Raw genomic sequence first — 22,271 nt, forward strand, 5'->3', positions numbered from 1 at the left:
GGGGCTATACGAGCCATGTATAGCCCCTATATAAATACTAACTACATTTTGCACGGCTTTGAACGGTGGTTTGTTTTATTATTACATCAGAATCCGACATCATTCAAAGTTCCGGCCGCTTCAGGCGCGTACGACGCGAAACTCGATGCTTCGCATCACCACGAAACAGCCACCGTCACTGACACAACTTGCGGTTGATAAACCGCAAGTTGTGCAATGCTGCAAAGCTGCAGTTGCAACAGGCACAAGGTATATATAGATGGTAGCGAAGCTTGCATTGGCCACCACGTCTTCAAGGGCGGCCATGATAAAGACCGTCAGCGCCATCCATCCGTTGCGGGGCAAACTACAAATTCCGTCATAATGACGTCACCTGGTACATCACCATTACCTATAGCGCTGGGCGGGCGCTCGCGCTGCGCGTGCGTTCCATCGCGATGTCGAGTCGCGGAATGTCAGAACCGCTGTTGAAAGCAAATCCAAGGGCAAAAACTCAAACAATTTGTAAACAGAGAAGAATCAACAGTAGCGACATGCGTGCAACAAAGGACACAGGAGACCAGGGGGGGGGGGGGCTTGCTTTCTTTTATCACAGGTAAATCCGCCATGCAGTTGTAAACAGTATAAATACCCACATGAGACAATTGATGTTCTGAGGTTGGAACACAGTGACTGTTCAGTGACTGCTGAAGATTCAAAATAGAAAATGTATGCTAGTTATCTATGCACACAGGTGTACAAACACTAAACATATAAATAATTGGCACAGACTACTGAACTCTGCAAGGCTGTCAAAATACAAATTACACAGTAAGGAGCTATGTGCAAAAGTGCACTTTGACATATCGTATGCTTCACAGGAACAAAAGAATTACAAGAGATCATGTGTAATATAGGTTACAACTGAAAGCACTGGGTAGACAACAGAAGCATGCATATCCCTTTGCATGGAAAGTAAACTTCTGGTTACATCACAACAACGTGCAGAGATTACGAACTTAGTCTCGTTGCCTGCTGCAGTGCCTTCTGACGTAACGTACTACTTCGTACTTCCTCATTCCTTTCTCGTGCAAACCAGAACAGTTGTACCCTCAGAAAAACGTTGAATTTATCATCATACACGGATGAAAAACACAAACTCAATGTCTTTGGCACAAGTGTGTCCAACGCTTCACACAGCTTGGACCTGAACCCTTGGGAGGTGAGGAATGTCTTAACGTTGGCTTTGAAGGCTTCCTCACACGCACCCACAAACGTCGCAAAGGCAGGAAGAGGAACCGACAGCTCCAAAGTCAGTACTGTCCACATTCTTGACACTCAAATAAAGCAACAGCTGGCTACTGTCCTGAAATGTGGCATTATTCCCCCGAGGAATGTCCCATGTTGGACTTGGTAGTTTGAAATTGAAAAGACGACGATGAAGAAGAAAACGGCTATGAACAGTCACAAAGTGTGCAGTCAACGTACAGCAAACTCGTAGATAACAACATCGAGAGCGACAGGAACCGGAAGAGTACTCGGCTCTGTCTATAATCTTACGTATTACTGGCAGACCGCGCGAATTGCTACATTAAAAACATGCATACTGTATTAGTACAAACATTATGCGCGCCTCCGATTTTTTTTTGTTTACCTTCGTAGTTTGCCCCTCAACAACCACGCTCGCATGTGTATCATGAAGGGCGCAGGGTTGCTAACACAGATTTCGTATTTTCTCCCGCCTTCGCTACCATTTATATATACCTTGACAGGCATTTCAATCAGTGTTGTCAAATTTGGGGAAAAGTCGATAAATTTAGAGGATTCCGGTGTCTGTCACGCAACAAAATTTTGTGTTTGGGATAAGCGGATTTTTTGCTGACTTCGGCGTGTTCAGCCACTTTTAAGCGAATATTCCTTCATTAAGTCAGGAAGAATAGTGATTTTGCTGTTACCTTTCGGTGGATGACAAGCTCTAGCGGATAACAATAAGAAACCCTGCCAGCTTCCGCCGGCTGTAACTGCTCAGGGCTAACCCGATGTCACGGGGAGCTCCAGCGTCATGCAGTTTCGTTGCTGCTCTTCGCAGCGCTAGTTTCTATGAGCTGTTTCCAGTTTGACCCTTTTCTGACACTCTGCGTTGACAAGACGCAAGCTCCGAAATGCATCCTAAGTAACACCAGAAGTATACCGCAAGAGGTTGACGAGGTTGCCAGTATTCAAGGAATAGCTGCGTCCAGTCAAATGCTGTGACACAAGGGTGTTGAATTAACTCGGTCATATGCTTCGTACATTTCGCCCGAGCAACCACCCAGTCCGTGATCCATTCCAGAATGAGCGTGCCGTTTTAGCTCGCTCCCTCTGCCTTTATTCACACACAGATAAAGATGAAGTAAAACGAAAAACCAAAACGAAACCCGAAGTACCTAGTAGTTTGCAACGTGTTAGTCAACACTCCCCCTTCGCACGTTGAACAAACTAATGTTATGTCTAACTGTATTCAATGAGTCACAATAGACCACATCCCTTAGAGCACATGATGTTCTGAGCGTTCTTCACAGGCTTAGTCATGTAGTCCGCGATCATCTGTTCCGTTGGTAAGTAGGTTATCACAAAAAAACCTTCTTCGATTTCATGTCGTGCAAAAAAGTACTTGAGTGCTATGTGCTTGGACTTTGGGTGATTAACAGGGTTTTCCATCAGCTTTATGGCAGCTTGGTTATCACTCTTAATTTCCAGTGGACGTCCGCCGTATTTCTGAAAACCCAGCTCCTCCATGAAAGCTTGCAGCCAGTTCCCCTCCTTAAGGGCTTCGGTGATTCCGACGTATTCAGCTTCACAAGTGGATAGAGCCACGGCTCGTTGTTTCACCGATCTCCAGCTGATTGCCCCTCTAGATAAAGTGTATACATATCCATGCCGCGAATGTCCAGTTGCAGATTCATTCCAGCTGGCGTCAGAGTATCCTATAACTGGTTCCCCGCATGCTTTGTAGGTTATTCCTCTTGTACTTGTTCCACGCAGGTAACGGAGGATTCTCTTTGCCATTTTCAAATGACCAAGATGAAAACAGTTGTTAAACTGACTCAGGTAATGAGTAGCGTAAGCAATGTCCGGGCGCGTACCCTGTACTAAGTACATCAAGTTTCCTACGAGGCTTGGAAAAGGTACATTCGGACGATCTTCCTCTTTTTCCGGAGCGCGATCGTACACCTGATCCTCGCTATGATACTTTTCCATGGGTGTTGTTACCGCCTTGCAGTCCTCCATGTGGTATCGCTGGAGAATTTCTTTTACATACTTCTCTTGACAGATAGAGAGGTTCTTTTTGTGTTTGTCACGTGCTATCTCGATTCCTAGAATGTACTTGGGTTCACCTAGATCCTTGAGTGCGATCTTCTTTCCTAGCTCCATAATTGCCGTCCTCAGGTCCTTTTCTGTAGTGGCCATTAAGAGAATGTCGTCGACATAAACCCCCAAGATGATCCTCGTAGATGCCGTCTGCCGCACATAGACGCAGTTGTCAGACTCCAGTCTGGTGTACCTTTGGTTTCGGAGGATCGAATCGAGTGTTTTGTACCAAGTACGTCCGGCTTGTTTTAAACCATAAATTGCTTTTTTCAGGCGGCACACCGTTGAATGACAGTCGGGGCTCCCCGGAGGTTGCTCCATATAGACTTCCTCACTGAGTTGTCCATGGAGATATGCCGTCTTGACATCGAGCTGTCTCATTTCCATCCCCTCTTCGTTTGCTAGAGCCAGCAAGGTCCTGAGACTTGTTAACTTGACTACAGGCGAGAAAGTTTCAAAATAGCCAACCCCATACACTTGCGACGTCCCCACGGGGACGAGCCTTGCCTTAAATTTGTCAACGTTTCCTGTTGGTGCTGTTTTTATGCGGTACACCCACTTTGATTTAACGACTTTCATTCCAGGTTCCCGAGGAACCAGCTCCCATGTGTTCATTTCACGGTGAGATCGTAGTTCTTCTTCCATTGCCAATTCCCACTCTCGCCTTTGCGGTGAACACACGACATCCTCATTGCTGCGCGGTTCTGTGAGTTGTACGTCCGCTTGGTTGCAATAACTCTTCTGGGTGGGATCCACCTGTAGACAATCCGGAGGCCTGTGAAGTCGTGTTGATCTGCGAGGGATTTGCTGTCCCACGTCTGCAAGTGGTACCGTTTCATGACTGGAATTCTGCGAAAAAGTCTCACCGCTTTCACGATCAGAATTCTGCGAAGATGTCTCGCCACTGCTCGAGCTCTCCTGCTGTAGGTTCCTGAAACTCATCTGCATCTACGCGTGGTACGTCGTGGAGCAGTTCTTCATACTGATCCGTTTCTGATGACGATAAATCACTCACTTCCTGTGTGGGCACGTGTGGGTATTCAAGATCCATGTAAGAGTGAGTAGGGGCCTTTCCCCTATCTAGCAAGGTTGATCCTTGTTTGCCTTCCAGGAAGACCACGTCACGGCTGATGATGACTTTCGACAGAGCGGGGTCATAAAAGCGATATCCCTTGCGATCTTCAGCATACCCGACGAATATGACAGGTTTTCCTCTTTTGTCTAGCTTGGTACGATGTGAAGTCGAAGATAAAACGTACGCTAGGCAACCAAATGTCCTGAAATATGAGACCGACAGGGTACGTCCTGTGAAGATCTCTTCCGGTATTCTCCAGTCGAGAAGTTTCTTACTCGAACGGTTTCTCACATAAGCGGCCGTGTTCAGTGCCTCCGCCCAGAAGGCAGTCGGAAGCTCTGATTCTGTGAGTAGCGATCTTGCAGTGTCGAGGAGAGTCCGGTTGGTGCGCTCTGCTACACCACCATTTTGCGCGGGTGAATAAGGAACAGTCTTCTCATGTACGATTCCTTTTCTGGTGAGAAAATTTTCCAGCTCCCTTCCAAGGAACTCTCCACCGTTGTCGGATCGTAATCTCTTCACAATCATACCGGTTTGCGTTTCCGCTTGACATATGAAGTTGATAATTGTCTCTCCTGCTTCCCGTTTATGTTGCAGGAATCGTACCGAGACCCTTCTACTGCAGTCGTCAGTAATGGCCAGGACATAGTTACTACCTCCCAAGGATGGAACCGGGAACGGTCCACAGAGATCCACATGGACCAATTCCAGGGGTATTTCTCTTCGTTGCGCTTCCGATGTGTTGAACGATGTCCTCGTTTGTTTGCTTGCGATGCAATTCTCACAGGGTTTAGTCTCAGCACGTAGATGTTTCGGCAAACCTCGAACCAGACCTTGGTTACTCATGCGAGTCAAGGTACCGTAATTTAAATGACACATCCTACGATGCCAAAGGAGGGAGTCCGCTTTCGCTGAATTCACCGTAGCATTACTTGTGAATTGGGGGGAAGCTCGCAGTCTGTAGATGCCTCCTTTTCTTGACCCGGAAAAAACGAATCTGCTCCCTCGGTATGCAGTACAACTATCTCCCACGAACGTCAGCTTGATTCCATTCTCGGTCAGTTTGGAGACGGAGATGAGGTTGTCTGCCAGACCTGGCACGTAGAGCACATCCTTGGCCTTTAAGGTATGCGCACTGTGCTCTGTTCGCACCTTAAAAATGACACATCCGACTCCGCGAGCATCAATGACATTCCCGTCGGCCATAACGACCTGTCTTGGTTCTTCCTCACGAAAATCAGTTAAGAAATCCTGTTGTCCCGTCATGTGGTGGCTGGCTCCCGAGTCGATGTCTGATTGATTACGTATGCCGCTTGAGACGAAGACAAGGTCTGTGCTATGGCATTCAGTGCCTCCATATCCTTCGTGTCCCATCTTGTTCTCTCAGCCTCTTCTCCTGGCGGCTCCGTCGTTATGACTGACCACCATCCCTTCGTCTTCAAGTACGTGCTCACCTTGAATCTCCAAATGGGATAATTCTTGCCTTCCAATTTTTCCACGTAACTTGGTCCAACATTCGCTGTACCTTCGGAAGTCATCCCGATGTAGAGTAGTCGCAGTCGTCCCAACTCAGTCACGGTTCAAAAGTACATATGAAGCGAGTTCTGGGCCCATAACCTTTGTTGAATTAACTCGGTCATATGCTTCGTACATTTCGCCCGAGCAACCACCCAGTCCGTGATCCATTCCAGAATGAGCGTGCCGTTTTAGCTCGCTCCCTCTGCCTTTATTCACACACAGATAAAGATGAAGTAAAACGAAAAACCAAAACGAAACCCGAAGTACCTAGTAGTTTGCAACGTGTTAGTCAACAAAGGGCCCACTGCATCTATTGGAAGTGTGAGATTTATGTGAGTTTGTCAAACATAAAGCAGCATAGTAGGTCGCAAAAAGACGAGAAGGCATCGGAGCCTTTTGCAAGCAATAAACAAACCACGTTAGGTGCTTACGATGACAAAACGAGAAAAAGTTCTGCAGAAGATGTTTCGAATTTCATTTACTTTCTCTCATCCTTATCCACTGAGATTCCTTTTGTCATGTCCTCTTTTGGGCATCTAGCACGCTCATTCGCTGAAACATCTTGGTAGGTCTGTCACCACATCGTTTCATAACGGACAAATAGGGCACAGTAGCGGCAGCGACTTTTTTTAGCGACTTTCTGTTTCAATTCTAGCGGCTTTTAGCGACTTTTCGGGACGCCACTAGCGACTTCCTGCGAATGAGGTATGGCAACACTGATTTCAACGGTGCTCGCTCGGATGGCTCGCCCGCCTTTGAAATAACATAGGAGGATGTGATTTTGCGTCCTTAGTGGTAAGCTGATAGTGTATGTTTGTGGTCGTCTCTCAGCTTTCACTAAGTCGAAAAGGGGAAAAAAATAAAACACTGTCAAGGAGCCCGCGAGGAGGGAATCATACACGTAACATGAAAAACAACTGGTTGTTGATAGAATTAATTTTAAGGAGAAAATCATTTGTGTCTTTGACGTATGAAAGAAGTAGCGGAGGTACATGTTTTATACAATGGTCTATCAGAAGGGAAATCTTTTCTGTTGGTGTGTGAATGCCTGATATTATAGGTCTGCCAGGGTTATTTTTCTTGTGGACTTTTATAAGGAGATAAAATGAACCAGCATTAACGTTTTTAGGCTTGATGAATTCTGCTATGTGGCGTGGAATTAAATTGTCATTAGCGAGTGCGGAAATCTTTTTGTTGATTATCTGACAAAACAAGGGTGTAGGATCATTATCAAGAACCCTGTAGAAAGTAGTGTCGTTGAGATGTTTATTGGCCTCATTAATATAGTCGGAAGTGTCCATGACCACAATTCCACCTCCTTTATCCGCAGGCCCGATTACTATGTCATCCCGTGTTTTAAGATTACGTAAAGCAATCCTCTCAGCTTTGGATAAGTTAGGATTTTTAACGTTAAGTGACTCGCCGACTAGCTTATTGATATCGTTATAGACCGCCTTGATGTAGTTGTCGATCATGGGACTAGTTTGTGATGCGTCAGGGGTCCAAATGGAGGGCTTCTTAAAAGGGTTCGTGTTGGTAATTGCACTGCCATGAAAAAATGTCTGCAAATGCATCCTCCTACCTAAGCTTTGTAAATCATTCAGTATGTCGAACTCATCAACAGAAGGTGGGGTGGGGACAAAGCTAAGACCCTTAGACAAAACACTAATATCAGCTTGATTTAGCGTGGCACTGGACAAATTAAAAACTATGTCATTTGAGCATGCCGTGGGATATGTAATATCAACTAAAATATTGCAGATATTGAGATCATTAACGGGTGTGAGGTCTAGCTTGTCACGTTTAGCTTTCTTGGATTTTACAGATTGTAGTTTTGAGAGCTTATCAGACGCAAAGATTCTTAGTTCCGTCACTTCGTTGGGCCGTAGTGTTAGTGCTAGTTGCCGTAGTTGGTTGTCAATGTCCTTAATTCGGTACGAACTCTCAGTACGCAAAATTTTTAACAATTCTATGGATGCATGCTTTAATGAGCTAGACCATCTTCTAGAGCTTCGAGGAGAGTGGAATGTAAATGCTGAGGACGCATGAACAAGCAAACATTTGGGAACAATATTCTGTGCTATGCAGTCGGAATAGTAATGAAGATGAGACACAAATCTAGCTTTCTTATCGATTAATTTACGTGCTTTGAGGAAGGAAGCAGACCTGTTATTGTCCATGTCCAGTCCGAGAGCTCCTGGTGTTATACCTCCTAGTGACGTTCCGAAGTTTCTTGGTGGGTTGTCTACGCGCACTTAGAGCAGATGTGGTTCTGGAGGGGATGGTGGACTCAACTGAGTTCACTGGAGCGTTCACACTGTTTTGCGGCACTGTAGCACTGTCGTCCACGGATTGGTGTCTGTGATCATGTTGATGTTCTTCGGGGGAACTGGGCGTTCCAGGTGAGCTAGTGGGACTGAGGCGGTCACTGTGACCACAAACGAGAAGCGCAGGACATGACGAAGGAAGAGGTACTTGGTTAGGTGGGGAGAACCGGGGTGAGGGGAGCACAGGTGAGGCAGGCGAGGAGCGTTGGGTACAGCTCGCGGGGGGAACTGATGGAAGGTGCGGAGTGTGCGGGTGTAGGTCAGGAACAGCAGCAGGGGCCGCGTTTGGTCCTATGGGCTGAGGGGTTAAAGCCATTGAAGGGGGCAGAGGTGGGAAATCATCAGGATGTGGAAAAACGACAATCTCTTGTCGTACGGAGCGGGTGGTTGGGCAGAAATGAAGCCTGATACAGCTTCGGTAATGGGAAGCCAGCACTCTAGCGCCCCGGAGATTCAGGCGGTGGCCGTCGATAGCTAAAAAGTCCCACGGCGATTGTTCGACACGACTGTGGCGGATAAAGCCAACACGGTCGTTCATAATGGACAAATACCAGAAATGCTGGTTGATAAGTTGAATTTTACGGTTGGTCTCTCGGGTAAAAAAGCGTTGGTCAGAGGACACATATGCAGAAGGAAGTCGTGGCGGTATGCTGGAGAGGACCACAAAAACGTGTGGACGGGTCGAGTGGATGTGAGGCAGCAGAAGGTCAAAAATTTCCACAACGGAGAAAACTGAGTTCTCACCGATGTCTATTGAGCCGACTTGAAGGAAGACGACGTCTACACATTGCGGGAGGGCGTTCACGATGTTGATGAGGTCCGGAATCTTGGCACCAGGAACAGACTTAATAATGGTATCACTGGAGTTCAAAAACGTGGGCACTAGTTTGAGTAAGGAGTTGCCGATGATCGCAATCCGAGGAAGATGCTCCATCCCGTTGGGACTTGACATGGCGAACGGGGAAAAAATAAAACACTGTCAAGGAGCCCGCGGGGAGGGAATCACACACGTAACATGAAAAACGGTTAGGAGCAACTAATATTTATTCGAACAAAGTGTATGATCATTCACTAAGTGTATGATCACTAGGGTTGCCGCCTGTCCGGATTTCATCTGAACAGTTCGTAAATCCAAGGCTTGCGTTCGGTGTCGGGTGAAGGTGTCAGCCGGACATAAAATGTTCGAAAATTAACCAAGTCGGAGAATAAACCTGACCACTTCAGTTTTTCGTTTGCCTTATCGTCGCGAAACATTGAGCGATAGCTAAAACGAGCAATCATAGCTACGATACTGTACTGATACTGTACACAACCTCTGATCCACTATTACAGCCCTCCATATTCAGCGCTCAGCTCAAGCTTCTCAAGGCAGCTTTCAAGTCTCAAGAATTTCATACGGTCCCTCACAATCCATTTCGTACAATCCAACACAGGACAAAGAAATGGAGGCGTGGCAGGGCCAAACAGTAACAGCTCCCCATAGAACCCATAGTTTTATATGGTTCACATAGCATTCGGCACAATGCAATACAATATATATATATATATATATATATATATATATTTTTTACCAGCGGCATGGCCGAGTGGGCTATGGCGTCCGCTCGTTGGTGGTAGCCAAGGTCGTGCTGAAGACTGGGAGGTGGTGGGTTCGAATCCTACCACCGGCTGTGCTTTCTGAGGTTTTCCCTGGGTTTTCCGAAGACTTTCGAGACGAATGTCGGCAAAGTTGCCCCTGAAGTCGGCCTAAAACGCATACTAACCCCCCTGTCCCCCACTCCTTCCTGCTGTCCTCTCTCCGTCTGTCCACATCTGTACGCCGCTCATAGCCACAGTTCCTTCGCGGCGCTAAGACGAAAAAACAAAACAAAAAACATATATTTTTGTAAGTTTCGTTACTGTTAACAAAAGCTAATTTGGAATTATTATATTTGGATTTTGCGCGTGCCTGCTCCGCTGATGAATGACGCCTTTGAACACTGTGTAACGGTCGCTTGCTGCTTCCTGATGCAGCGTTCGCACTTGTCTGCCGTGTTTTGACTTTTCGCGTTCGTCTCAGCATGCCCGAAGTGACATTTTTGCTCCTTATGTTATTAGCGTGACATGCGACATTATAAATTACAGTGAGCGTCAGCAGCTTCAGTACGGCCGGACAGGTGTCATGCGAATGCGGCTCTGCTGCAGCTGTGGAGACCGCTTCATTGTGAGTACTATGCTCAAGTGTTTTTTCTTTCCTGTGAATAATGTAGAAATATCAATAATGGTACCGTGCTGTTACACGTAAGGTTTGGCTCCCTAGTGTGTTCCACGAGAACATGTGGACGGTGTTCCTTTCACGACTAACACCCGGTTTATGCGAATGCGGTGTTAACGTTAACAAAGTAACCTTTTGCACATCGTACGTTGAGAAACGTGTCTCTCGGTTTCTGGTTCTTTTAATCATCATGTACCAGTTAGCCTGCGCATTCCCCATTTTGACGCACGTTCATTCTCATGTTTCAGATCCTTCACAAGGAAAACACGGGTTGCTCTAGAACCCGCATAGCTCGCCAGAGTACTCGTGGCGTGGGTCCGAAAAGCATGTGAGTTCGTTGTGGAGTAGTTGTGCCTTTCAATTCATGTTTTGCTGAAGTAATATTGTGCTTCATTGGTACGCAGAACGACTGCGAAGCAGTATGTCGGACTCCACAAGCGCCTCCTGTAAGGGGCATGCACAGGACAGGTGAGTGTCTGCGACATCGGTGCGTATTGAACTAAATGAATTATGTATGATACAGTCTCCTGCAGCCCTATACATAGCAAACCAACTGATGACGACTTCTACGGCTGCCCTGAATGCTTCCCGTTTTCCTCAACCGTTCCTGTAAAGTCAGTGAGGAACTATAGGTGAAATACAATATGTGTGTTTCAGAAGTGCACAATAAAATAATTCACGTTTATTGCAGTATCATGCTGCATGTGTGGGTTTCATCATGGCAATCCAGATAAGCTCCCGAGTGGCTGAGTTCCGATTGAAGGAGAAATCATTTCCAACGTTGCTACTTCGGCTGCGACCAGTTGCAAGCTGGTATTTTGAACTGGGACCAGTTCAAGCTGGGATTAGTTGCAACAATTGGTTTTGAACTGGTCCCAGCTCAAACTGGGACCAGCTCAAACTGTGTTATTGACTTTTCAAACGTTTGACGTTTCAAACTGGTCCCAGTTGCAAAATTTTTCATCTGGGATCATGCATGAAACGGTGCGCTGTACATCATATTTTGTCAGGTTAGCCGTACCTCTTCAATCATGTCCATGCGGTACGTAAGCGTTACTGCTCGTACAGTGGTAGGCTTCGTTATCACAGCACATATAGGTAGGACACAAATATATATTTGTGACGATGAAGTGGTGCTGAAATGACAAGTACTACCCAGGAATCGCAATTTCCTACTCAGCGCGTGCATTTGAAGCGTTTACGCTTGCGTGCTCCGCCCGCTCACAGCGGATCGTTACGACGGAAATCGACAGACGCCCTTTTGAATGCCACTCACCGCAATCAGTTGAGACATAAGAGCTAAAACTTTATTGAATGAATCAACGCAAGCGCTAGCTATCTGCCCGACAGAATCAGATAAATGCGCGCGCTGTTGTGTAGATGCGCGCGGCTTCCTTCAAGTAAGCGGAGAGATAACTTATTGGAGGAATTCAATGGTCAGAACACAAAAATATCAATGGGGGGACGAGGTGCAGCCCGTTCCGTGAGGACACGAGCCTAAACGCAAACCGCAGCACGCAAGCGTAAACGCAGTGATGTGCCATGTGAACCAGGGGTCGGATTCACAAAAGGCTCGTACGACAAAACTTATCGTAAGCGCCCTCGTACGATAAACTTAGGACGAAATGCAGATTCACAAAGCGCGCGCGTCGTAAGATTCTCGTCAGCTGCGAGACAATCCCACGAGAGCCTCCGAGCAGTCGTAAGTGGCCATACGAGCAAAGATGGCGGCGTACGTCGCAGCAGTCGAGATTGAGTCGCGGAGAACTTTGCGCCGTGAACGTGTTCTCAGGCCACGGACGACGCTCCAAAGTATACCGGAGAACCATCTTCTTCGATATTATCGTCTTCCACGATCTTCAATAATGAGCTTGTGCGAGAAGCTTGCCCCGACCCTCCAACGGCCAACAGCGCGGTGTCGAGCCATCCCTGTGGACGTGCAAGTGCTCGTCGCGCTACGTTTTTATGCAAGTGGGAGTTTTCAGTCTGTTGTGGGAGATGTGGTTGCGATCAGCCAAAGCAGCACCTCACGGATTGTAAACAGCGTGACGACAGCGATCGTGGAAATGGCCACGACGCAAATAAAGTTTCCACGTACACCTGCGGACGTCCAGAAAACCGTCTTAGGTAATATATTTTCCTCTCGTGCTTTTAGTGTTCTGTATGTAAGAAATATCTAATAAATGAATTTGTATTCGCGGGTCCGATGAGAGTGCACTACATAGGATAATGTTTGCAACCTTCGCTATCGAAACTGCTGTTTTAGTGAGCGGCATCACAATTTGCAATTTATTGCTTTCAGCTGTTACTTAAAGCGGCTCTCAGAATGAATGACTAACATGTTTCCCGCAGGCAGTAGTCACGTATTTTCAACAGTGAACGTGTTACCCCACAGTGTTACAGCCTTACTGGCACACACTGACGGAGTCACTGCAGGGATTTTAGCTTGTATGCAATGGACTGTACGCACAGTAAATATATCATCTCTTTTTACAGGATTCCTCGACATTGCAGGTTTCCCAAAGGTACTGGGCTGCATCGATTGCACACATGTTCTTGTGAAACCCCCCAAGCTTGAGATGCGACCTGCATACCGAAACAGAAAGGGGCTGTACTCGATCAATGTACAGGCAGTCTGTAACGCGGACTGCGAAATAACCCAGCTGACAGCCAGATGGCCAGGATGCACTCACGATAGTTTCATCTGGTCACTATGCAACCTTCGCGATGAATTTCAGGCTGGCAGAATGCCTGAAGGCTGGCTTCTAGGTGAGAGCAGTGAAAACACCTTTTTAAAGTAGGCAGCATTTAGGAACTGTTACATAATCCTGTCTACTTTCTGGTGTTAGGTGATTCCGGCTATCCCACACAGCCCTGGCTTTTGACGCCCTTCCAGACACCATCAAGAGAAGCTGAAGAAAAGTACAAGGCTCATAGAAAAACCCGACAAGTGATTCAGCGTGCCTTTGGACTGCTCAAAAGCAGGTTTCGGTGTTTGGACAAGTCTGGGGGATGCCTCCTATACCCAATGACAACGTGCTGTTCCATCATTGTGGATTGTGGCGTCCTCCACAACTACTGCATACGCCATAACATCCTCCTGACTGACCCTGTTGGTATGTTTCGTTGTAGAAGTTCATAAAAAAAGAAGAAACATGACAGGAGGAACGAAATACAATTACACATTACTTTGCAAGATAACTGAATTTGTTACCGATTTGGAAAACAGATCATAAGGATTTTCCAAAAGCCGGGATTCATCATGATAACAAAATATAGCACACTGGCTTTACGCAACAGAATTACAGGTCTCCTCAGACGTTTCGTCCTCCATGCGCAAGGCATAATCAGTAACAAACACAATGAGGAAGGACCTATTTAAGCAGTTTTGTGTATAGTTTAGGAAGGGGGCTGCGGTTGGCGTTGCCAACCGACGTGCAGATCACGTTCCAGTGGTGTATAAGTCATGAGTCACTAGATTACTTGCACACTGTGAAGTCAATTTGTGTGATTGACGCTTCATTGGTGTTACCTTTCATGCATAACGTTTACTTCAGATTGTCAATTGTTGTGGTCGAAATCTGCATCAGATCACATTATTGCCACTTACAGGCTCATGAAATTGACATGATAAACATTACGACCAACTTAAGATAAGTTACCACTTGTTATAATGAAAAACATGATTAGTTTCTGATTTCTGAACAGTAACTAAGTCGTTACTTCGGTGCGAAACAAAAGTAACATGCTGCACAATGTAAAAACCCGAGAATTGGGAACACAAAAGGACAGACACAACACAGTCTTTTTGAGACTTCGTGTTGTGTCTGTCCTCCAGTGTTCTCTAGTCTCGGGGTTTTATATTATGCATCATCTTCACCAGCTCGCTTTCTTCCTAGCCATTTTTTCGTTGCCAAAAGTAACATGTTACCACGTAAGGAGTTACTAGCGTAGTACTCTGCTGAACAGCATACAATGGAAGTGGAAGAATACAAGTGGAATACAGATTGCTACAGTTCTGAGATTGCTCACTCAGTCTTTTGGAGCAAAGCAACGACACGCAGAATGCACATTTCTAAAGCTGTGTTGTCAATTTATTGCAGTTCAAGCCGTCCTCCAGGAAGTGTCCTAACTTTATACTTGTGTTCTTTGATGGCCAGTAGCCTCCTCTGTATATCTACGAGCGCTTCCAAGTGCTGTTCCATTTTTTTGTGTGTGTTCGCTATTTCACTTGCTTCACTGCTCGCCCTACTCCTTGGTGTTGTACCTGGTAAACGGATCACGTGAGAATTTTAGTGCAAGTGAAAGCACTGCGAAAACGAGAAACACATTTTGCAACTCCTATTCTGCAGCACATTAATGCGACTGTTACAGTGCAGTAGCCCTGAGAATATTTGAGAAAGTAGGCAAGCTTCAAGCAATACACCAGTCGTGCACAAGAATATTTACCCCTGCGTGGTGTTGGCACAGCCGGTGCGCTGTCAGCAACCTCCTGTTGCACATTTGCTGCCTCCTGTGATGAAGCTGGGCTAGGTGTTTCACTTATTCATGTGGAAGATGTCAGCTCTGCGCCTAATGTCAGCCCATGTCAATGCGTTAAGGAATGCTTGACATCTGCATTCTCACACTGCTGTTTACTGACATGCTATGTTTGCCTTACCTTCACAAGCATCAGGTACTAGGGGTGTAGCACTACTTGAAGGACCGGGATCTGCCAATATACGAATAATGTTATGTATTATATCCTATCATAATGTGACAAAAGTTGCATGAGAACGACAAGGCTGTGTGGGCGCACACTCACCTGAGCACTGAACATTGTATCTGAGTATGACATCCCCTGCAATAAATTAGGTTAAAACGTCTGTTGCTTCACAAATAAGAATAGGTTGGCTGCGGGTTGTGCAGCTTTTGTGTATTCATTTACCTCCTGTTACTCCGATGTCGTAACTGCCGTTAATCCCGACGACGGTGCTCCTGTCGAGTGTGGCCACTACTCTTTCTTCAAGAGGCATAAGTGGCGGCACTTCTGCGGCACCCCCACCTGTCCTGCCAAGGCACCGCGTGACGTTGGCCCCTGTGTGAGAAAGGTTTGCGTCTCATCGATAAAACAACCTTCCCGCTTCACATGCGTGACAGCCGACCAGTAATTGCATGCGCTATTTACCTTTCTTCTTGTTTAAGCTCTTGTAATCCGTCCATTTCTTCTTAACTTCCGCAGGCGTGCGTTTGATGCCGGACACCGCAAACCGAGTATCAGTAATACGGGCCCAGGCTTTGGTTTTAGCAAGAGCGCCTCGCGGCCCATCGCCACTGGCATCTATGGCAGCCTTGTTAGCTTGGTAGGATTCCACGAGCGCTTCAATTTCGCGTTCGGTAAAATTTCGCCGACGTACTCGCATCGCTGAAGTTTCCAAGGCGTCCGTGGCGGGCATTTTCTACCGAGAAAGTGTGTGTCTGCTGTTCAACAAAACCACATGGAAACTCACGGCTCTCATTGGTCTGATTGCAAACGCGCGTTGTCGTCTCCATGGTGATAGCATACTCTCGTCTCCATACGCTTTTTGTGGCGCTACGGCGTGCCCTCTCCACTACGACTGCTCTGTGAATCCAGTTTACGCCGACATCGTAAGCGCATCGCAGGCTGCGACATCTTAAGGGCACTTTGTCATAAGATACGAATTTCTTTGTGAATCCGACCCCAGACTCTAGAACTCGCGACAATCATCTGAACACGATCACAACATAGCTGACATAGGTTTGTACGAGTTGTCTCCGAGCTGTGCTATGAGGGCCTCAGGAAACGTTCAACCCGTGCTCTAAAGGACGCCAAATGAAAAAAAAAAAAAAAGACGGAGTGGTTGGTATAAAACCAACACATCTCTGATTGCTTCTCATTCGAAGGGCAAGGTGTGGGGGTCTCAACTTTAATTAACCTTCGCGATGGGACAAACACATGTAATATTAAAGAGTTTTATACGCAGTTCACCATTACTTTCATGCGACAACTTGCGCACACGTAAGTTATCACACCTATAAGTAATTTAGTAACGGATCCCTTAAACTGTCGACCGAATTTACACGTCAGAATATCTGCCGCGGTTATTTTTGGGCTGGTTACAAGGTCAAGAACGCAATTCAGTTTGTAAGACCATGAGCCCCCCCAAAAAAGCAGTTAGTTGAAATGTCAGTACAAAGGCGTTACATGTGCATTTGGAGGCATACGATCGTAATATTTCACAAAGCGTAAATGTCTAGGATGGTTGGGAGGATTCCACGGAGGATACTGTGACACACATGGGCGTTCCCACGATTTTTTTCCGGGCGGTTGGGGTGGGCAAAGCGTGCCATCCACTCACTTCTTTTCCTCCGGACGGACACTGCAGACTTTGCGCGTGTTCAGAGGTTCATCTTGTTAGGCAGCATAGCGTCGTGACGATGTTATGCGTTTAATGGCTGAATGATACAGAATGCGCACGGGTCGCGTTGCATGCGCCCACCGTCCTTATCGTCGTTACAATAGTAGGCCTGTGAGTAAAACCACGATATATGAATAAAGAGTGCACAATTTTCACAGGTGACCGTGACACTCCAGGGAGCGGCAAGGCCCCCTTCCCCCTCTTCACACGCCCACGGTGAGAAGTAAAAAATGTGAGGTTTGGATGATTCTACTTACGTTCCATAGGTCGTAGGCATAAACACAAGCTCTTCTCCTGTTTGCGGTACCAGTGTCGACGTAGGCAACAACGAAAAGGCAAACAGCGACAACAGCAAATTTGCAGTTCATCTCGGATGCTAGCCAGTGCCTGATGCGGCGATGCTGGATCATTCCAAATCGCCAGGCATTTATACTCAGTACGACCCATCACGTCACCGGTAAGGCTTCGTCATAAACAGTTGTGCTATGAGACGGAACAAGGAAAAGGAAATGGCTCGCTTTGCGTTCCCCAGATGTGCTAGTACACGGAACACTTTCTTACTTTGAATTCGGCATCCTGTGGACTGTTGTGTGCAGGTTACATACAAGCTAAGCTACAGAGCCGACATGAGGGACGAGTGAGTTTGAGCTTCCCGGGACAAACCAGGAATGTGTCCTAGATGTCCTAGGCGTTTGTCCAGCAAACATGCATAGGAGGATAATGTGTCAGAAACGTCGCAACGTCAAATAAACATAATTCCACCTTCTCCCGCCACACATTCTAAAAACGAAAGGGATGACAAGTACCAATAAAAAGTAAAATTGATAATTATTCTATTTTGCGCTTTCCCAGCACGCATCACTCATAGTTACCCTGATCGTACAGTTCACTCTCATGAGGTTCATTTACTCTACTTTGGGATTCTCGTTGCACTTTAAAGGGACCGAAAAGTGAATATAAACCTATCGAAACTTTATGTTCAGCGAAAAGCTTGAACCTTCAAAAGTTCAAATATCAAAGAACTCCGCTGAAATCGCTGTAGTTTTTCTGTAATCGAATTTTCCATAATTGCATGTCCAGGGACATAGTAGGAAACCGAGCAGTCTGTCAACAATTGCATGACCCCGCGCCATCTGTCGAGGACGCATGTAATACGCGCACTTCCGGGCGCTTATCCGGCGAAAACGAAAATGGCAGCGGGCATTTGTGACCACTTTCTACGTCGAGAATGTCGAGCCTCTTGGACATGAGTGCGCTGGAATTCCGCATTCGAGAACTGTCGCTCACACAGAACTGTTGTTCGTGCGTTAGCGTGCTGGAAAGTGTGTTCTTCGCAGCAGAAGATTCCTCGTCCAGTGATTAATCGGAGTCACATTCGTCCTCAGCAGTAGCTCACCGTGCCGTGAACATGAACTGCTTTGTGAAATTTCCATGTATCAGGGAGAAGCACTTGTGTAAGCCGAAACAAGCGCAGTTTTTTCGTCGTGCAGGGGTTCATGTGTGAAATGCAAACCGACGGATACTACGGATGGATACTACGGCTTTTTGCTGCCGAGGGGCAGAGAATGCGTGTGAAAAGCAGACAGACGATTGCATCAGAACTAACGAATATTTCGAAATACTGTTTCTTGACACCGAAGTACTGCAAGTGTCTTTACATACATCCGAGAAACCGAAGAGCATGGCAACATACACGGCAGCGCCGTGTGGTCTTTACGCGCTACTTTAACGGAAAACCCTTATTTCTTCAGGAACAGCATATTATAATTACTAGTTTGTCCCTGGAGGGTTAAGTAACCTGTGGGCATAGATGTATTTGTAGGTTATACTCATGTCTCAATTGAGTCTCATGTGAGGACTAAGTAAGATAATTTTCATCAGTGTCATTCACTTGAACTGTGTTCATAACCTTTTAGTATACTTCTTAGTGACCACGTTTCCAAATGTCAACTAATAATTGAACCAAGATTGGGATCTAACACTTAATTAACTCTGTTTTGCTAAACGGAGTAGTACTTGTAACTCATTCATTATCACGTCACCCATTAGACGTCACCAACTAAGATTTGTAAAGAAGGACTTGAGGGCTGACTTCAAGTATTATCAACCCTTGATCTGGTTTCAAAGTTAACCATGTACCATTGGTGTGCATAGTATTCCAAAATGGCTAAATAATTTATTGCATAAGTTCTCTGTTACTGTAATTGAGATGTACTTTTGTAAAGTACTTCTGACAGCCCGGCAAATTGAAACTGGCTTCAGTGTACACTACAAATGCATCGTAACATTTAATTGAAATATAATATAAGAGCAGAAGCAGCATATTGTCACAACTCAAACTATATCTTTCTTTTTTATTGTCCAGGGATTTAGGAAACAGAGTAGGACTTCCTGCCCTCTGATGTTTTGACGTACTTGATAGAGTTGTAAAACCTGCAACAAAATAAACAAGAGACGTATAAAGAGTTTCGTCTTTCCCTTTTGAATTTAACAAGCTAGTTATATTTTACCATTTGTTCACTTTTGTATTCTCTGTTGGTGAAAAGATTACAGGAACAATAATGCTGCAGATCGAACAATGACCTGTCATCTTGATGAAGATCAGAACATTTCTTCAGGCATGCTAAGTGAGACAAAAGAAATGTACAATGAAGGTTGTACAAAAACAGCAAATCTCCGTCGATTAAAACTTTATATATGTAGATGTTACAACATCGTGTAGTTTCCATCCAAAAGTAGGACTAAGCAAGGTTGTTTGGTAGGCTGTTGGCATGTCGATGTGCTATACCGTTACAGCACATCAATATAGATGAGGGGCAAACACAGTAGACAGCGTGATGGCTCTCAAACTCAAGTGAAGATTTATTCAACAGAACAAGAAACCGAAAGCATGAGAATAGAGAAAGGCAGTACCCATGCAGTGTATGGTGAACCACATTAATCTCTGAGAAGGTAGGATCGGAAGAGCAATAAAGAGAAATGACAGTTGCGTCTGAGATAAGGGAACTCTGCAAATTTAGGACCAATATGATGTGGTAACCTTGCATGGCTCACTGCAGCTCTGACAGACATTGAACAATTCCAGTAGTGGGACTTCAAAGACAACCAACGTTTGCTGTTTCACTGGGCATTCAAGTGTAGAGGATGCATCTCTAGAAAATTAATTAGCGTTCCTCAGTCATAAAGTCACAGCTACATCTCAACAGGAAGTATTCTTGTACCCTTCAAACAAGCTAGTAGTTCTCACCAGTTTCTTCTCCCCTTGTTGACGTCTGCACCTGTCCAAAAACTAAAAAAATGTCACAAACTCTGGAACACGTAACAAATCTAGTGCGTCCATCTGTGGACTTTGCATACCTGTTTTCAGCTATTTCTTTCATGTCAGTGCCTGGATCACACACACACACAACAGTTTTGCGCCACTTCAACACTGGAAGACCCCTAAAATTAAATTTGTTGATGTTGAAAATGTTGAGTACGGGACAAGTAGGATAACATAAGTTAAATGGAACACGTCGTCGCTATATTATAATTTATACATGTGTGACGCCTGTACATACCTAAGACGTTGTGTTGAACTCGTCACCTCGGTGAAGCAAAATCACTGGTTACTGAACGGCAGTTTCCTTCGGACGTCTTCGCAATTCGCCTTCTACGGCATCTTCTTAGTCATCGGCAGCAAAATGAGCTCAGCACACACGTCACGACTGCTACATCTAATAACCGAGTGTTTCGAGCCACATTCGTTTTCGCGCACTCTCCTCTTGAATCTTGTGGTAGAAAACGCCCGCCGCCGATGGTGAACGAACATGATTTTTGCATCCCCGAACACCAAAACTACACCAGGCATATTTAGGCCTCTCGAACAATTGACACAACAACCACGAACATGTCATTCACTTCTCTTCGCGCGACCAACACGACCACCCACGACGTAAACAATAAACGCGATAACACAGACGGCCTTGCAGATGGCGCGGCGGAAAGCAGCTCGTAGCGGCGAAGTAGCTGAATGCTTTATTAAAGTAAAAGCTATGGAAGTGAGCGTCATTTTTAAAATGGTGTTTAGCTGTAAGATAATGTGCGTCAGCTTTGTTCTCTACAAAATTAACTCTCACGTGGGAAGGGTTGACCAATCCCGGGAGCCCTGGACCTGAAACCCAAGTTGCTCTTTTTCGCCGTTCGCTGGCAGCACCGTCCATGTTCCGGCAATCTTCAAAATATTTATACGTAAAAAATATACGGAATTGAGAAGTAATGCTTTCTGTATCTCATCAAACAACGATGTTGTGCACGACAGTGGGCAAAAATATGGGGGTTATTTTTCACTTTTCGGTCCCTTTAAGGGGGTTTACTCCCTGCGCTGGTCCATGTATTTTGCTTGGTTGAAATTTCCCGCTTTTACTCGGTAAACCCTTCAGCCCTTCCGTTTAGTCTGACCAATTGTGGTAAGCAAGCCACGTTGTATCTGACTTCGGAGCCTTTAGATTCATAGAGTCATATGTTTGAATCTTTCAACACTACTCACATGTATAAAAGGGCCTTACAAAGCTTATTAGGCGGTGTCAGACGTGACAGTGCTGTCGACTTCATCGCTAACTTATTTCTTTATTTTAATTAATATTTTTGTTTATATGCCCTCAGGCCAAGAAAGCCCTATAGAGGGGAGAGGCATATAAGGCTAGTTAAACAGGACAGTTATCACAGAACATATGGCATGCGACAATACACATGTGTGGCAAATATATGTCACAATTTAAAACACAAAGAAGTAGTGCAGTAGCATGTATGAATGAAATACTAAATAACAAACATATATGGCATACGCAACAAAGAAAGAGCTAACAAAATAAGTCGGTTAGCGTGTCCTTAAAAGAGGACTGTTCCAGATTGTAACGATGTAACGTGGAAGAGAGTTCCGCTCTCACGCTGTATGGATGATGAAAGAATGGGAAGATCACTTTGTGTTAGTGAAATGAAGCCGTACTTTTAGTGAGTGTTCGACACGGTGGATGGTGTCATCAGGTGATGAGAAGCAGGTGGACAGCATTGAGTCATAATGTAAAACCCCGAGACTAGGGAACAAGAAGGGGCAGACACAACACGAAACCCTTCGTGTTCCCTAGTCTCGGGGTTTTACATCATGCATCAATTTCACCAGCTCGCTTGCTTTTTAGCCGTCTTTTCATTAGCATTGGGTCGTTATGGTAATACAGTTTGTGGGATAAAGATAAACGAGTGATTTTCCTGCGAGAAGAAAGCGGCGGTCATCGCAGATATTATTATTTTTTCATTGAGGTGACACTAGCAGTTTGACTGCAGTTTGGTCAAATAAAGCGTGCCGCGCG

At 45.6% G+C, this 22,271-nt stretch overlaps 1 protein-coding gene and 1 long non-coding RNA gene across 2 annotated transcripts in view; one reads left to right on the forward strand and one right to left on the reverse strand.

Moving 5' to 3' along the window:
• The window catches only part of LOC135399456 (uncharacterized), a 48,234-nt gene extending 31,290 nt beyond the window's left edge, over positions 1 to 16,944 (reverse strand). Inside the window, exon 1 of the long non-coding RNA XR_010424276.1 lies at positions 16,864 to 16,944. This is a non-coding gene — a long non-coding RNA (uncharacterized LOC135399456). The remainder of the gene's footprint in view (positions 1 to 16,863) is intronic.
• Positions 12,229 to 13,646, forward strand: LOC135399701 (putative nuclease HARBI1). Its single transcript, XM_064631433.1, has 3 exons — positions 12,229 to 12,631; positions 13,001 to 13,273; positions 13,354 to 13,646. The coding sequence occupies exons 1-3, from the start codon at positions 12,229 to 12,231 to the stop codon at positions 13,644 to 13,646; spliced, it is 969 nt and encodes a 322-aa protein (XP_064487503.1).
• Positions 16,945 to 22,271: the final 5,327 nt, after the last annotated feature.

Source organism: Ornithodoros turicata, chromosome 7 (assembly GCF_037126465.1).
Source record: "Ornithodoros turicata isolate Travis chromosome 7, ASM3712646v1, whole genome shotgun sequence".
NCBI classification, from domain to species: Eukaryota; Metazoa; Arthropoda; class Arachnida; order Ixodida; family Argasidae; genus Ornithodoros; species Ornithodoros turicata.

Excerpts from the sequence above, each read along its gene's own strand:
- LOC135399701 (XM_064631433.1), top strand. The coding sequence starts at position 12,229 with ATGGCGGCGTACGTCGCAGCAGTCGAGATTGAGTCGCGGAGAACTTTG. Across the intron at positions 12,632-13,000 it reads CGTCCAGAAAACCGTCTTAG|GATTCCTCGACATTGCAGGT; the intron begins GTAATATATTTT and ends CTCTTTTTACAG. Across the intron at positions 13,274-13,353 it reads GCCTGAAGGCTGGCTTCTAG|GTGATTCCGGCTATCCCACA; the intron begins GTGAGAGCAGTG and ends TTCTGGTGTTAG.